This window comes from Pteropus medius, unplaced genomic scaffold, assembly GCF_902729225.1.
Source record: "Pteropus medius unplaced genomic scaffold, Ma_sr-lr_union100, whole genome shotgun sequence".
Taxonomy (NCBI): Eukaryota; Metazoa; Chordata; class Mammalia; order Chiroptera; family Pteropodidae; genus Pteropus; species Pteropus medius.
The window spans coordinates 30,406,361-30,422,418 of NW_024354502.1; the positions used below are offsets into that span (position 1 = coordinate 30,406,361).

Here is a 16,058-nt window from a genome sequence, read left to right on the forward strand (position 1 = left end):
GTGCTTGGACTCAAATCTACAATACATAAAGAATATTAATAAAGACCATTGAAAAGCTACGTAGTAATGAGAATTATAGAAGAACAAACTGTGCTCACATACTAATGTTCCAGTCACTTAATGCTGCATAATAAACCATCCCCAATCTTAGGGGCTTAAAACAAGAATATTGTGCTCACAAATCTGCAATCTGGGCAGAGTTCTGTCGGGACAGCTGGTTGACTGCTTAAAGTCTGAGAGCTAGAATCATCTGAAGGCTCATTCAACTCAGACACTTGGAGGACAGAACATCTGGGGCTGCTGGGGCTCCTTGGACATCACTCTCTGTCTCTACATGGACTCTTCGGCATGGCAGCTGCAGATTAGCCAAACTTGTCACATATCAGCTCATTGCTCCCATGGACGTGGCTCAAGAAAGAGAGTAAGATAGAAACTGTACCACCTTCTATGACTTAGCTCTGGAACTCAAACGCACCACTTCTGCCACATTCCCTTGGTGGAGGCAGTTACAAAGGTCTTCCTGTATTGTAAGAGCACTGAGATGAGGTCTACATCAGAGCAGCTATCTTTGGAAAAGATATCTGCCACAACTAACAACCACTGGATTACCAAAACGCTGAAACACAGAGTTGAAATAGACCTTGAAAAGACCATTTGTCATTAACGAAACTCATTCTGTAGGACACAGCTCACAGGTTTCTTCCTTTTGGAATCCCTCTTTGAAGTCCACCAGCTACAATAGCCCTCTGTAAATATGCCTACTCTCTCACTCAGTATATTCTACTGTAATTATTTTTAAAACATGATTGCAGTCAGGCAGGTACCATCGACCTGTCAATTAGCCAGGCATTTTCTTCTAATCAATCAATACGGCATAGGAAACACCACAAAGAAAAGGCTTCAGACTGATAGGAAAAACACATTTCTAGGGGAGCCAGAAGTGACACTTTGCACAGAAAGCAGAGCAGGAAGAAAAGCATCAGCGATTAAGAAGAGAAAAACTGACATCATACACACAGAAATATATAGTATATATTTTTGCCCTATATTAAAGATTGAAGGCACAAGCAGTAAATGTCATAATAACCTAGAAAGACAAGCGGCTGAGATGGAAGCATTGCTGAAAGCAGTGGTTCTCCAACCTCACCTCTTTCAGACTCACCTGAAGAGTCTGTTGAACCACTCCCAGAGTTTTTGATTCAGCAGGTCTTGGTGGGCCTGAAAATCTGCATTTCTCACGAATTCTCAGCCGACTCTGTTGCTGGTGGTCCGATCCTAGGCTTTAAGAACCACCAGCCTAAAGGTTTTTAGATCTGGAAGTAGTGGCCACAGCTGAAGCCCTGGCAAAGATAAAGGGACCAGAAGGCTGGAGAAGATGACCCAAGAGACGAAGTGGCCTGATTTTAACAGGGTCCATTTTTCTGTGGGCCCCCCCTACTGGCCAGGGGATACTCAAGAGTTTATGCTCGGGTGGCCAGGAGGCAGACACCGCCGCGTCCTCTCAGGCATGGTAACGAGGCGCCCCCTCCCGACGGTCCCCGGGCAGTGTTCGCCGGAACCGCACACAAGAGTAGCGGGTCGAGGTGGGCGGGGCTAAACCGGACCCACTGGGAAAACAAGCCGCAGTGACGCGAGTCCCCGCCCCTTAGAGCGGGGGTGGGGCGCCGGATCGTAATTGGTCAGCGTTGCCCGTGCGCAGTGACGTTATGCTTAGGCGGAACGCTTCTAAGAGGAGCGCGGGAGCTGAGAAGTGGAGGGTCGGTTAAGTCCCCGAGAGGCCTAGAAGATTTGTTACGCTCTCAGGTTCTCGTTGGGAGAGCGGGAGCTGCTTCCCCACGAGCTTCCTGTCCTAACCGTCTGCTACCTCGCAGTGCCTCCCTGCCTCCCACGTGCCCAGGTGAGCATCCGAGTGGGGCCTCTGTGTGTGTGTGTGTGTGTGTGTGTGCGCGCGCGTGCGGTATTAGCGCGTGTGTGTGTGTGTGTGTGTGTGTGTTAGGGAGGGAACAGCTACTCTGCTCGTGGCACAAGAGAGGAGAGAAGCGAGAGGAATATGTTCTCAGTTTTCTTGAGGCTCCGGGAATCTTCCTTCTTACGCCTTAGGGATCACTGACTGGTCTGATGTTGCTGAGTCTTGCGATTCTACGAAATTAGGCATCGATTAGTTTTCCAAACAATTTTAAGTGCCTGCTATGAGTTAAGCACTGTGCTATGCTCAGGGACTACACAGGTAATTATGTTACAGGTACTTAGAAGTGGCAGGCACAGAGCAGATGAGTGATTCATATTTGAACTGAAGTGAACAAAGGCCCCGAGGAGAGGACTTCAATCCGGAAGACAAATAATTATTACATGGTGGTGTGATAGGTGCTCAATTTAAGGTGTACGTGGAAACGTAAGGGGTGAGCTCTTTGATTAATTGATACCTGATCTCAGGGTTCAAGGAAGAGGCAAAGAATTGAAAAATCAAGCCTCAAATATAAGGGGCTAGGGGAGGGTGAAGTAGGTAAAGGGGATCGGATATATGGTAACTGAAAGAAACTGGACTTTGGGTGGTAATCACACAATAGAATATATAAATGTCAAATTATAATGTACAACTGAAAATTATATAATTGTATTAACCAATGTTAACCCAATAAACTTAATTTTAAAAAAAGAATCAAGCCTGTGAATTCTCTAGCCACTGCCAGTGAGCCTCTACAACCCAGTTGCAGATGCAGACACTTGGTTCCCTATTCTTGCCAAGAAATGGAAAACACATTGAAGGATATGGATTCTTTTATTCTCAATAGGCTCCTAATTTCAGAGAAGATGACAGAGGAACTGGATCTCATGGGACACGACTCCGATGGGGGTAGTGAGGAAGTGGTCCTAACTCCTGCAGAGCTCATTGAAAGGCTGGAGCAGGTAAGCATCTCAAATAGAATCCAATCTTAGTCTTTTTATTTAGTCGAACTGTGCAAATGTCAGGAATCAGGAAATGAAGAAATGAGATTCAAGGCTTATTTCATGAGAAGAGGGAGTGGATCTTACCATCTACACAGAAATAGGAAGTAGCAGGGACAGCCTCTGTTAGAAACCTCATCTTAAACACAAAGCCCTCAAATGGGGCCAGGCAGGGACAGCTTTGAGTACATTTAATAGAACAGTTCACAGAGCAAGGATTTGCTACTTGATATTTTCAGGGACTACGGAGGTGTTGTGTGGAAACGTGGAAGTTTTATACCTTAGTCTCTTAAACATCTCTGTTTCCCTGTAGAATACTTGGGTTAGCAAGAAAGGGCTGAAACATCTTTTTTAGGAGAAAACGTCTTATTCCTTTTTCTCCCATGTACTTCTGTCAGCTGTTCTCTATGTTTTCAATCCTTATCTAAAATTATTTCTAGGCTATCTCTCTTTTTAGTCATAATAGCTATGATTTGAGCATTTCCTATGTGCCAGTAACTATTTTATTTATAATTACTATCTCGTGAAGCTCTGATAGATAGGAATTCAGACTATCTGTATTTAAATCCCTTCATGCCGCTAGTCTATTATGTGACCTTAGGCAGGTTATATAGCTTGTCTCAAATATTTCCTTGACTGCAAAATGGAGTTAATAATAGTGGCTACCTCACAAAGTTTTTGAGTAGATTAAATGAGATAATATCTATAAAGCACTTAGCATATTGTCTGACTCCTGATAAACACTGAATGTTAGCTGTGAGTAGTAATAATCCTTACAACAACACAGCGAGGTAGATATTATTGTTATCTCTATTTTACAGTTGAGGAAACTGGAGCTTAAAGATGTAAAGTAATTTGCCTATGGTCGCACAATGACAGCAGAGCCAGGATATAAACCAGGTCTCTGACTCCAAAACACATGCTCTTAATCCAGTACACCTGCTGCCTTATTCTTCTCCTTTTAACTGCCCCATTCCAGAACTTTCTCACAGTAATTACGTTAGTGTTCTTCATTCTTTCCTACCATACATGCCATCTTGAGTAACAAAATCAAGGGAACATAATTTTAAAATTATACTTATATGATAATCCTTACTATATAACAGTGATTCTTAATTTGTTTTTATATCACAGACTTTTTTGAAAATCTGGTGAAAACTCTGGCCCTTCTTCAGCAAATAATAATACCACCCATGCAGAATTTTTCATATAATTTACCCTGAAACCTGCCTACCTAGTAGTCTGGGGGCCCCAGTTTAAGAGCCCCTGCTTTTATTAGAAAGGGATTCATTAAATGGAAGTTTAAAAAACCACAAAGCATAAAGGACCAAACTGATACATTCAACTACATTAAAATTAAGAACTCTTTTTACACCTTCATGAGAGTGAAAAGACATGCCACAAAACTGGGAGAAAATATTCGCAAACTATGTAACTGACAAAAGTTATGTAGTATCCATAATACACAAATAAACTTCACAAACAGACCAGTAGAAAAATGAAGTCTTAATAGGCTTCTCCCAGAAGTGGAAACCAGGATGGCCAAGAATCATATCAAACAGATGTTCAACCTTTTTAGTAATCAGGAAAATGAAAATTTAAATCCAAATGAGATATCACTTCGTACCCATCAGATTGGCGGAAACGAAAAAGGTGAACATTATAAAGTATTGGCAAGAATGTAGAACAGTTTGGACACCTGTATACTGTAGTGGCCGTGTAAATTGGTACAGTCATTTTGGAAAATAATTTGTTATTATCTGGTCAAGTTAAAGGCACACATATCTTGTGGCTCAATCATTCTACTTCCTGGTACATACCCTAGAGAAAATGTGCACATGTACTCCAGAAGACATGCACAGAATATTCACAGCATTGCTTGCGGTAGTTAAAAACTGCAAATACCCAGATATCCTTCCACAATAGACTATGTAAAAAATTATGGCATATACATACAATAGGAAAAACAAACAGCAATAAAATGAGTAGAAGATAACTCCTGAAACAGCATGGATAACTAACTCTCAAGAACGTAACACAGAACAACAAAAATTAAGTTGTTGGAAAATCATTTATGTAAAGTTCAAACACTTGTAAAACTATTATTTAAGGCAGAGCTTGCCAGCTTGGGTGATATGGCACACACTGGTGTGCTGCATATGCCTCCGTGATTCATTTTACCCTCCACCATCTGGGGCAACCAGAGCATCCAGGCTGATTGCCTCTTGTGGGTGACATCAGGAAGGCAGTCTAAGGATAGTAGGGTCTGACAGCACAGCCTCAGCTTGGCAGTGGGTGACCATGAGTTACATCTCGGGCCTAATGCTCTCTTGCAATGCAGCCAAGGAGTTGGTCTGCCACCTGGACAGCTACTGCAGCAGGACACAGACTCAGGCTGCATGGCATTGATTACCTAAGGAGGACCTGCCAAGGTCCACTGTGTTCCATTTCAAAGATGGAACACAGCTCCAAAAGCACATATAGGATAGTCTTCAATGCTTATGAAAAATGATTTAAAAGTTATTACCTACAGTGCAAAGTTTCTCATTTTAATGATTATATTAGTTTGCTAAGGCTACATATCAGACTGAGTGGCTTAAAGAACAAATTTATTTTCTCAACTCTGGAGGCTAGAAGTCTGAAATCAAGGTACTGACACAGTTTGGTTTCTTCCTAGGCTTTTTTTGGGCTTGTAGATGAACGTCTTCTCCCTATGTCTTCACATGGTCTTCCCTCTGTGTGTCTGCATTCAGATTTCCTCTTAAAATGACACCAGTCATATTGGATTAGGGCCCACCTAATGATCTCATTTTAACTTAATCTCCTTTTTAAAAACCCTGTCTCCAAATACAGTCACATTCTGAGGTACTAGGAATTCGAACTTCAACTTATGAATTGGGGATAGGAGGGGAGGGCACAGTTTAGCCCATAATGTGATCAACAGATTATCATTAAAAATTTTGATCAGGACCCAGATGTAGCCATTTCAAACATGGAACCTGATTATCTAAAAAAGACCATGGATTTAAATACAAGCAAGTTTCTCACTAAAAATTTTGAAAAGATTTTATTTGAAAGTTTTATATTAATATAAATTTTCCCCTAATGTTTTATATTGTATCATAGTTTCATAATATAAATGAGATTTCCCTCCGCCAAAATCTACTCTATTTTATCCCAATGTACTAAATAAACACTATCATTTTCTTTGAATGCCCTGTCATTAAAAGATTAGGAAGCACTGTATAGAGACACAAACAAATGTACTGAAACTGTACAGAAAATTAAACACTAAATTCAAGCTAATGATTACATCTGAGGAGAGAAGAACACAGGGACTTTTAAACTAATGATGATATTTGTTAATGAAGTTAAATATACACAGGCATTAATATCACTGTTCTTCATGTTAATATGTATTTTATAAATATTTTTGTACCTATTAATATTTAATAAAATAAGTTAAAAAGAAAAACTTTATAAGTTCTCTATGAGAATTTCATCTTTTCTCACTTATGCTACTTGAAAATACAGGTTGTCTTTCTGGTTAACTTCTGTAACACTAGTACAGAAGCTTGAGCACTTGAAAAAATTCAAGTAGAAGTACACAGTATTTAATAATGTGGCTTGTTGATGGTGATAATTGGAGAAGCAGAGACTCAAGGACATCAAAAAGAATAAATTGAGCCTGACTGGCATGTAATTCTGAGCTATGTTAAAACTAAATTTCCTATAACTGAAAGATAAGTGTAGTTTTCCTCAGTCACGTGTAGATATTTCAATTTTCTAAATCTTGATAGTTTCTGAAATGTACCAAGCATTTGGGCCTGAGTCATATATTAGGAATTTAACCTCTTATTTCAAAACTGTTTAATAGATAAATATCCACTTCTATTGTGATCTTTTATATTCTAGGGCAGTTAGCAAATAATTTAATATGTTTTTTCATCAATGCAATGAGGATAACTATATCCATTTTCCCTCAAATGTTACAATGATGAATGAAAATATTTGTAAAGTACTCTGAGCTTCAGGAATGAAGAGATGTATAGATTGATGTAGTGTTACTTCGACTCTCAAAATTGAAAGATGCTGGTATCCCCTGGTGGGAAATAGCAGGTGAACAAGTAGAAATGTGTTAATGCTACTTGGTAAAAAGTACTGTTTCAATACTAGATGGTGTTACTCTCAGCAACAGGTATCATAACTGACATATTTTTGAAGTGAACAGTGATTTTTTTATAATGTTCGTCAAATATGTTTGTAAACACAGCTTTACTACTAAAAGAAATAGAAAAGCCACTATTAAATATAACTTGTATTTCCAACTGGTAGACAGTTTTCTTTGACTGAAACAGCTGTAATTTTCATGGGGTATGTACGGACTTATACGGTTATTTTCCTCCATTGTGAGTGATATATATATATACATATTTTTAGGCCTGGATGAATGAAAAGTTTGCCCCTGACCTGCTGGAAAGCAAGCCTGAAATTGTAGAGTGTGTGATGGAACAGCTAGATCACATGGTAAGGGTTGCTTATCCCAAGGTTACCAAGGAAGAGAACATTATAGGGGTTTATCAGTATAGTGAGAGGTCTGATAGCAAACATGTTTCATTTGGCCCAGTCTAGTTTCGTTTTGTTTCTTTTTAGTATTGAATTAGTTATCCACATTGATAAAGCATGAGATTTCCTGTGATATCGGAATATCACTTCCGATAAACAGTCTAAAAACCTGTCATCACCAGCTCCATATTTTTACATGATAACAGCTGACCAGAGCAGGGTAAAGGGCATCCCCTTTCAATGTACTTTCCAGTTCCCTACAGTCCCTAACTACCCACCTTTCTCATGTATCTTACCTGCTTGGCCCCTATAGACATTTGAGTTTTGGGGCCCTGTCTTAGATGAGCTGGGTCTTAGTCATTATCAGCCTCAGAGTAGCTTTAAAACATTGATATTTGACAGTTTCTCAACTGGTGATTTAATACTACTTTTTAAACCCTTTAGACATTTCTGTCTGCTGTATTATCTCCTTTATAATTGGGTTGGAGTTCTTCTAGGCCCTTCTGACCAATCATATTCAGATTCTGTTTAAATGGTCATTTTCTAAAAGTACAGGCATACTTCCTTTTATTACGCTTTAATTTATTGTGCTTCACAGATGTTGCGTTTTTTTTAGAAATTGAAGGCAAGACCCTCCACCACCAAAAAGGTTACTATTCTCTTACTTGTGGTGGTCTGGAACAAAACCCGCAACATATTTGAGGTATGCCTATAAATGAGTTTTGTTTGAACTTTTTATAATGAGACTGTAGTCATATATTTGTGTAATTATGAAATTAAAGGAAAACGAGAACTCATATAATGAGTATTTTGTTCTCCTTTGACGTAAATGTAGTGTTTGCGTCCTGAGAATTGCCAGTGATGATGGTCTTTTTTGGCTATGTACAGATTACGCAAAAAAAGGTTCTTAGTCTTTGAATATCATGCTTTTTATAAACTTCATTTTCTCTTTTAATAGGAAGAAAATCTCAGGAGAGCAAAGAAGGGGGACCTGAAGGTCAGTATCCATCGAATGGAGATGGAGAGGATCCGCTATGTCCTGAGCAGCTACTTGCGGTGTCGGCTCATGAAGGTTTGACATGGCATTAAGGCAGTGCAGTCTGTAATATAATACGAGCGTCTTGGGGAGAAACTGGGCTGGGGCCTGGGAGGGTCCAGGGCCTGAAGATGCTACTAAGGCCCAGTATCAGGGTAGCTAAAGAGTAAGGAGGGCGAGAGATTGTTCTGGAGAAGCATAGATGGAACGTGTGTTGCACACCTCTGGGAACACATTTTTTGTCTATTTATTTGCTACTTGAATGGTGCCCCCTGGAGTTATAGCATGGCAGTGCTGACTTGACATTCAGCTGTAGCTCTGTGGCCATCTATCTAACTTATAAAAATGAAATTGCAAGCATTCTTATTTTGTATGATATCTCTTTTAACCCCAGAAAGTTCTTACTTCCTTGAAGTTTCCTCTCATTTGACTCCACTTGTCCCCTTAGTTATTACAAAACAAATATAATCTTCTATGTGAATTCTCATATCTGAATATCTGAAGACAGCTCATGAATCTCATTGAAGTCCTCTCAGCTAAACATTTCAACCATTTATTTCCATTTACTCTCCTGGTCTCCTCCCTACAAAGATTCTGGTTTATCAGTATCCTTCTTTAATTATACCACCTCAACCCAGTACAATATTCCAGTTGTGGTCTGGTCATGTTTGTGAATAACAGGACAATCACCTCTCTTATTCTAGATATTAAAATAGTAGTAATGCCACCTAGTATCACATTAGTGTATCTGACAGAGACCTCACACTAACTCATTCTGCCCTCACTGTTAATCTAACTTTATCTGAAGTATTTAAGTTACCATTACCCCATCCTCTCACCATCCTGTATATATATGGCTGGGTTTTAGCCCCTATGTGTAGGACCTGATACTTACCCCTCTTAAACTTCATTTTATTAAACTGAGCTGTTTCCCTGGTCTCTGGCTCCTGATCTTGTCATCTAACATATTAGCTATCTCCTAACACTTTATGTCATCAGCAAGTTTGACAAGTATGTCATCATCAAAAGTCTTATCTGACTTGTTAATAAGACTAGGCCAAAAATTGAATATTCTACCAGAAACTTCCCTACGGATTGACATCTGTCCATCAAATCAGTATTCTTTTTTCAACTGTTTATGAGTCACCCAGTCTATATTATCACCCAACTCCAGGTTTACGGTTTGACCACAAAGGTGTTATAAAGACACTATCAATATTTTGGAAAACATATTGTATTGAAACAAACAATATGCCTTTCAACCCACCCTCGACTATTAGGCCACACACTTTTTTGTTGTTGTTTGGGTAAATTCTCTTCATATTAACCATTTACTTTTCTTTGAGTTCACAAACCATCTTTTAAATTATCTTAACACTATTCAGTGTTAAGAATACTAATCTGTATAGAATTTCCCACTTTGTATATTTTTGAAAATTGGGAAATTTGCCTATCCCTAATCTTTCACACCTCTTTTTAGCTAATTTTTCTGAGATTATGAAACTACATATATTTTTAGTACACTAAATGATATAGTAGTAGTAGTAGTAGCAGCAATTTACATATAGCGGGAGAAAGTGCTTCATACACTTAAACTCCATACAAATGTTAATTTAATTTAATTTATCTGGAACATTATTGATCCAAGCCAGAAGACAAACTCCTTTAAATAGTTGAGTGTTCCTTTATCTTGGCCTTCAGTTCCTTCTTACTATTGTCATTTCCCTGCTTACAAGGAGCATTTCCTTGACAGAGATAACCGTAGCCCTTGGCTTCAAACAACAGAGCGATCCCTTCCAGGTACTTGACCACGTGCCTTTTTGTCGCTTTTTTCCCCCCTGATAATTCTTAGCATTTCTCTAAGCCTCATCTCATTGTGGACTTTATCTTTGCTAGTTACATTCATATAATTAAATGTCACTATTCTGTCTGCTTCTGTATTCTGTGTGCATCTTTTCAGCTTTTTTATGTTTCATCTCATAGAAAAGCACTCTGTACAGTTACATAAATGTATTAAATAATAGTCCCTTCTCTTCCTCTTAAATATCATTTACAATTGTATTTTTAGATTATTTTTTATGAATGCCTCATCCTTTTTAAACTGACTTCCTTTTTAGAGCCCTTATCCTTCCCCTGAATTCTTTGAAACTTGCCTTCTTGAAGAAGGTTATTATTAAAAATAGTCTTGACCACGAAGACTTGCCATTTTTGAAGTCAATTGCTATATTAACCTCAACCTCAATAGTTTTCAGAAAACTATTATGTTTGACATTTGAATCTTGACAGATGATTTCATTGTGATTTTTATATATCCTCACAGATAGAGAAGTTTTTCCCTCATATCCTTGAAAAGGAGAAAACACGCCATGAGGGGGAGCCTTCTAGCCTTTCTCCAGAAGAGTTTGCCTTTGCCAAAGAGTGAGTAAGCAGTAAGTGTGGGAACTGCCTTCCATTCCCTGGCTCAGGAGCATGAGCTTTGGTGGTTCATGAAGCCGGTCTCAGAGCCAGTGTTGTCTGTGTGATAATCCTGATGGCCCCTACCAGCCATGTTGTTACAGTGATTTGAATTTGGATATTTCAGGTACATGGCTAACACAGAGACCTATCTAAAGAATGTTGCCTTAAGGCATATGCCTCCTAATTTACAGAAGGTGGACCTCTTGAGATCAGGTAAGCATTCTTTTTTTAAACATCCCAAAGGGCTGTAGTTTACATCCAACATTCTTCAGATGATTTAGAAAAGATCTTTTTCTTTACTCGTTTCCTCTCAAACATGGAAATATAAGCATGTAGATAAGCAGAAAGGAAAAGAGAGGAATTAAAAACAAAAAATTATTGAAAGCAGGTACAAAGATAGCCATGGATTCTTCAGGTCTGGCTGAAATTCTTGTGACTGCCATTGTATATTAGACTTATTCCTGTATTCAGTCGTTCATTCTTTCAGCTGCTATCTACGGGGCATCTGCACAGTGCCAGGCTCCTCTCGCTAGTCTCTGCGCTCAAGGAGCCAGCAGTCTTTTCTTCACAGATTCCAGACTGAGCAGGGACTATCTAGCTACCAAGAAGGACTTGAATAGGAGGCTATGGAAACCTTCAGTGATTCCTCGTAACAAATAATAATGGCTCCTCACCTTTTTGTTGTGAGACGTTTCTCTCATTATGGAAAAGGGGGAGCAGGACTGAGAGTATTTGGGGTTGAAAGAGAAGGCGGGTAAGAGAAGAGAAGCATGGCCAGTCCTTCTACCTCTCACCCTCCTCCCAGAGTCCCCTTATAATTCTGCTGAGCTGAGAGGAGAGAAGAGTTATGGTAGTAACTCCTAACCTTGGATCCACTAACTTGGGACCCCTAGCATGTAAGTTAAAGTCCATATGCCTCAATCTTTCATAGCTTGCCATATCTAAGCAGGACCTTATCAGGCAGAATTGCCAGACCAATTCCAACAATGCTCCAGGGACTGGAATCCACCTTGTTCACAAGCTAAGCTTAGTGTGCTGAAGTCACAAGTTAAAGTACAACTGAACCCTGAGAGTTCATTTTTTCCCACAGCCTGTGCTAGTGTCTACACTGTGACCCATGTGACAGGTGGAAGAACTAGAACAGGATGGCGGAGGCATGGTTCACCAGGGGTCTTAGTCAGCTCAGGCTGCCCTAACAAACTACTATATGCTAGGGGGCTCAAACGACAGACATTTGTTTTTCCACAGATCTGGAGGACAGAAGTCTGTGATCAAGGTGCTGGCAGGGTTGGTTTCCTCCAGGGCCTCTCCTTGGCTTGCAGATGGCTACTCTCTTGCTGCCTTTTCACATGGTCGTCCCTCTGCACACAAGCCCCTCAGTATCTTTTCTTATAAGGACACCAGTCAGATTAGATTAACCCCTACCTTAATAACCTCATTTTAACTTAGTTACCTTTGTAAAGGTCCTGTTTCCAAATACATTCTGAAATAGTAGGAGTTAGGGCTTCAGCATATGAATCTAGGGGACGGGGGGTAGGACACAGTGAAGCCTATAACACCAGGAGCAAGCCAGACCCATACCAGATTTGTGGAACTCTGAATTAGTCATCTTGGTGAACCTTCCTGATGGAAACAGAAGGCCCAATCCATGTCCAGTTCTGCCAGTTTCGTCTGTATCTTAGGAGCGGAGCAAGGACCATATGCCTAATCATTGTCCACTGCTATTGCATCCAGTTGATTAAAGCACTCACAGAACCACTGATGGGCATGCATCCAAATTCCTGAAACTAGATCTAAGCCATTGTTCCAGAGTTCCTAAACATTGGTGGATACCTCCTAAAACACTCACATATCTCTTGTCCTGGATCCCTTTCAAGGACTAGATCCAGGCTCCTGGAATTGGAAGCTGCTGGGGGAGGAATGTTTTGAGGAGGGGAAGATGAGCCCGCCCTGGAGAAATCTGAGTCTTGCTTAGTCCAAATGTGTGAATACCCTTCTGACCTCTGCAGCCCTGTAGACCCAATGGCAGGGTCGGGGAGGCATGTTGAAATCTAAGCTGAGTTTCCTGGGATCAGTACCTGCCCAGTGGAGTCAACTGACCCTGAAGTTAGAGTCTCTTTGAGAGGCTCAAAACCCTGGAGCAACCTAGGGACCCTCCTTAGACCTTCGGAACCAGTTATCCAGAACCCGCTCCTACAGATGAGGGAATCAAGGGCAAAATGAAATCTGAGCTGGGCTCTTAGAACTGAGAGTTATCCAGTAGGTTCTTTGGACCCTGCAGTTGATAGAGTCCTCCAGGTACAAGTGGAGCGCCAGGAAGTGAAGAGCTATCGAGGAGCAGCCCAGCTTAGAGCACTCACTTGAAGTGTTGGCCGGTGGTAGAAGAGGAGGGATGGCAGTAGCTATTTAATCTGGGGCTGATGAGTGAGGGACTTACAGGTAAAACCTGTTTTCCTTAGTCCAACACTCAAGACTATTACCATAGGATCCAATCTTTCTAATACAGCAGGTCCTTGAATAACATGGTTTTGTTCAGCATTTTTTCATTATAACATTGATGAGCTGCCAAAGGACCTTAACTCTTGTTTACATCAATTAGCGTATGTTAAAATTGGTTTAGTTATACACCATTTCACTTAAAATCGCAGCATTTATCAACAACATTAAGTGAGAACTTACTGTACTTTCTTCTCCTACTCCTTTATATAAAAATATTTAACCAGATTTATATACTCTGTCCTCCCAAAATGTCATGCATATTTTATGTGGCCTTTGCCATTACCTCCCAGGTTCACTCTTTTCTCTTTAAGTCCTACCCTTTTCTTTAAAGCTTACATCGACTTCTTTCTCCCCACATAATTGAATGAATGTGCCGCTCAGGTAAGGCTTTGTCAAATGCCGTTGTTACCAGAGACCATGTGTTCTGTTTGTATCCTCCACAGTGTGTAGCAGAATTCCCCGCATGTCTGAAATACCCATCATTTGTTGAAAGAGTGGTTGCTGTGTGAAACCTTGGGTAGGAAGCATGCTGTTTCTAGGAGGAGCCAGATCTCTCCTCAAATCACCCTACTCCCAAAATGCTTTTACATCAGGTCCCTCAATACTCAGTATCATTAATTATAGTGACCTTTCCCATATCGATCTCATTAACTGAGCATTTTCTGATTATATTATTGTTTTTCTGGCAGTTCCCAAACCGGATCTAGATTCATATGTGTTTCTAAGAGTGAAAGAACGACAAGAAAACATAATGGTAGAACCAGAAACAGACGAACAGAGGTGAGTGACGTATGTGTCTTTGACAGTGAGAAATAATTCCTCTGGATAGAGCACCAGCTAAGCTCTGCAGATATGTTTTCTTCTTCCTTTTCAGGGACTATGTGATTGACTTAGAGGAAGGCTCACAGCACTTGATCCGATATAAAACCATTGCACCCCTGGTTGCTTCTGGAGCAGTACAGCTAATTTAAAACCAAAAATAAATAAGCAAGAACGAAGACATGGAACGTTAGAGAAAATATTTATACACTCCTCATATCACTTTGTGCCTAAAGACAGACTTTTCTCAACAGTGCTGTGGATCACTTGGGCACTGAGAGAGGTGCTCATGGCAGGATCCCTGACTTGCTGCATATCTGAACTTTTTTGCCATTTTAGCCAGAATCAGCAGAGGGGGCCATTGCTCTGTTGATTCTGCACACTGGGCAAGTTCATGGAGACTCTCACTTTGTGCACCTTTTCCCTTCGTGGTATGTTTTTGACTAAGGAAAATGAGGCAAAGATAGTTTCTAAAAAGGCATCACTATTAGGAGACCATAGTTAGCCCTGACCTGATACTGGTAGGAGAATCCATTTAACCTTCCTAGTAGGAAGAGTGTAAATAGATTAAAGAAAACAACTGTGGTCGTCTTCTGATATGTCACTAAAATTGTGTAAACTGACTTTTTGGAACCTCTAACGTGGAATTTAAGACCAGTTTCTGTCATTCTTAACTAAGAGTCACAACCAAACCAATATCCATTATTAAGTTTTGGTTTTGTGGAAAAAGAAACGTCGGACAGTTCTCAGTTTGTAGTCTAATGCAGTATGTTCTCCCTGCTGCTGACCTGCAGCCTCCCTGTGTCTCAGGCAGCTTCGCCAAGCCAGCCTGCAGACCATCTGGCCATCCTTGGCCAAGGCTCTGTTAGCAGAGCAACATTAATATCTTATATTATGACCTTAGTGGCAGCTTTTCTTTTTTAAGCTCTTCACATTTCTCAAGGAAAATGGATGAAATTAAACTAATGTGAATGGAGACTATCACCATGATATATGAAGGAGGGATGCGAACAATGAATGAATCGTCTTTCTTTGAAACATAATAAAAAACAGCCTTTGTTCCAGTCTTTTCTTATTTAATGAAAAGGAGATTTTCATTTACATGATATAGGCTCTTAGAGTAATCGCTGTAACATTGCTGTCATTTCTAGGAGAAATCACTAGGTAAAAGCAAGGAAGGTTATACGCATTTTATATTTCATATAGTACCTTATTTTTTCCAGAGTGTTTTTACCTTCTTTAGCTATTCATTTAACAGATGTGTACTGAGCATTCAGTGACAGAGACAGTTCAAGGCACTGAAGCTCCAGCCTAGGATAATATAGTAACTGTCCCTGCTCACATGCTGATAAGTGCCATGAAGAGAATTCACACAAGGTGACTCACTGGAGAGTAACTAGATTGGGTAGTCTGAGAGGTTCTCACTGAGTACAATGAATCTCACAGTATTAGGCTGAGATCTGAATAATCAGAAGGAGCCAGACACAGAACTTAAAGGAAGAGCATTCCATGCAGAAAAGGCAGCTCGCACAAAGCCCTGCAGTAGAAACAAGCTCTGCCTGCTGTCAGTGTGGCTAGAATGCAATGTGCAACATGGAAAATGGTGCAGAATAAGGTCTGACAGGCCGGGCCCAGCTCACTTATGGCTTTGTTAGGAAGCATCCCTTTCGGTCCTCACAGCAGTCCTGAGAAGTAGGCAGGTCTGGTAGTATGAAATAGGTGGGAAACAAAGTGG

The 16,058-nt window shown here is 40.2% G+C and overlaps 1 protein-coding gene across 1 annotated transcript; it reads left to right on the top strand.

Moving 5' to 3' along the window:
- Positions 1–1,703: 1,703 nt before the first annotated feature.
- Positions 1,704–15,390, top strand: GINS4 (GINS complex subunit 4). The gene is made up of 8 exons (XM_039853538.1): positions 1,704–1,897; positions 2,793–2,907; positions 7,387–7,473; positions 8,471–8,584; positions 10,869–10,966; positions 11,130–11,218; positions 14,194–14,284; positions 14,379–15,390. The coding sequence occupies exons 2-8, from the start codon at positions 2,812–2,814 to the stop codon at positions 14,473–14,475; spliced, it is 672 nt and encodes a 223-aa protein (XP_039709472.1). The 5' UTR covers positions 1,704–1,897; positions 2,793–2,811; the 3' UTR covers positions 14,476–15,390.
- Positions 15,391–16,058: the final 668 nt, after the last annotated feature.

What these genes read in the sequence shown, in the direction of transcription:
- GINS4 (XM_039853538.1), top strand. Translation starts at nt 2,812, where the DNA reads ATGACAGAGGAACTGGATCTCATGGGACACGACTCCGATGGGGGTAGT. An exon ending in GGTGGACCTCTTGAGATCAG is followed by an intron (nt 11,219 to 14,193) that starts GTAAGCATTCTT and finishes TTTTTCTGGCAG; the next exon opens with TTCCCAAACCGGATCTAGAT. An exon ending in CCAGAAACAGACGAACAGAG is followed by an intron (nt 14,285 to 14,378) that starts GTGAGTGACGTA and finishes CTTCCTTTTCAG; the next exon opens with GGACTATGTGATTGACTTAG.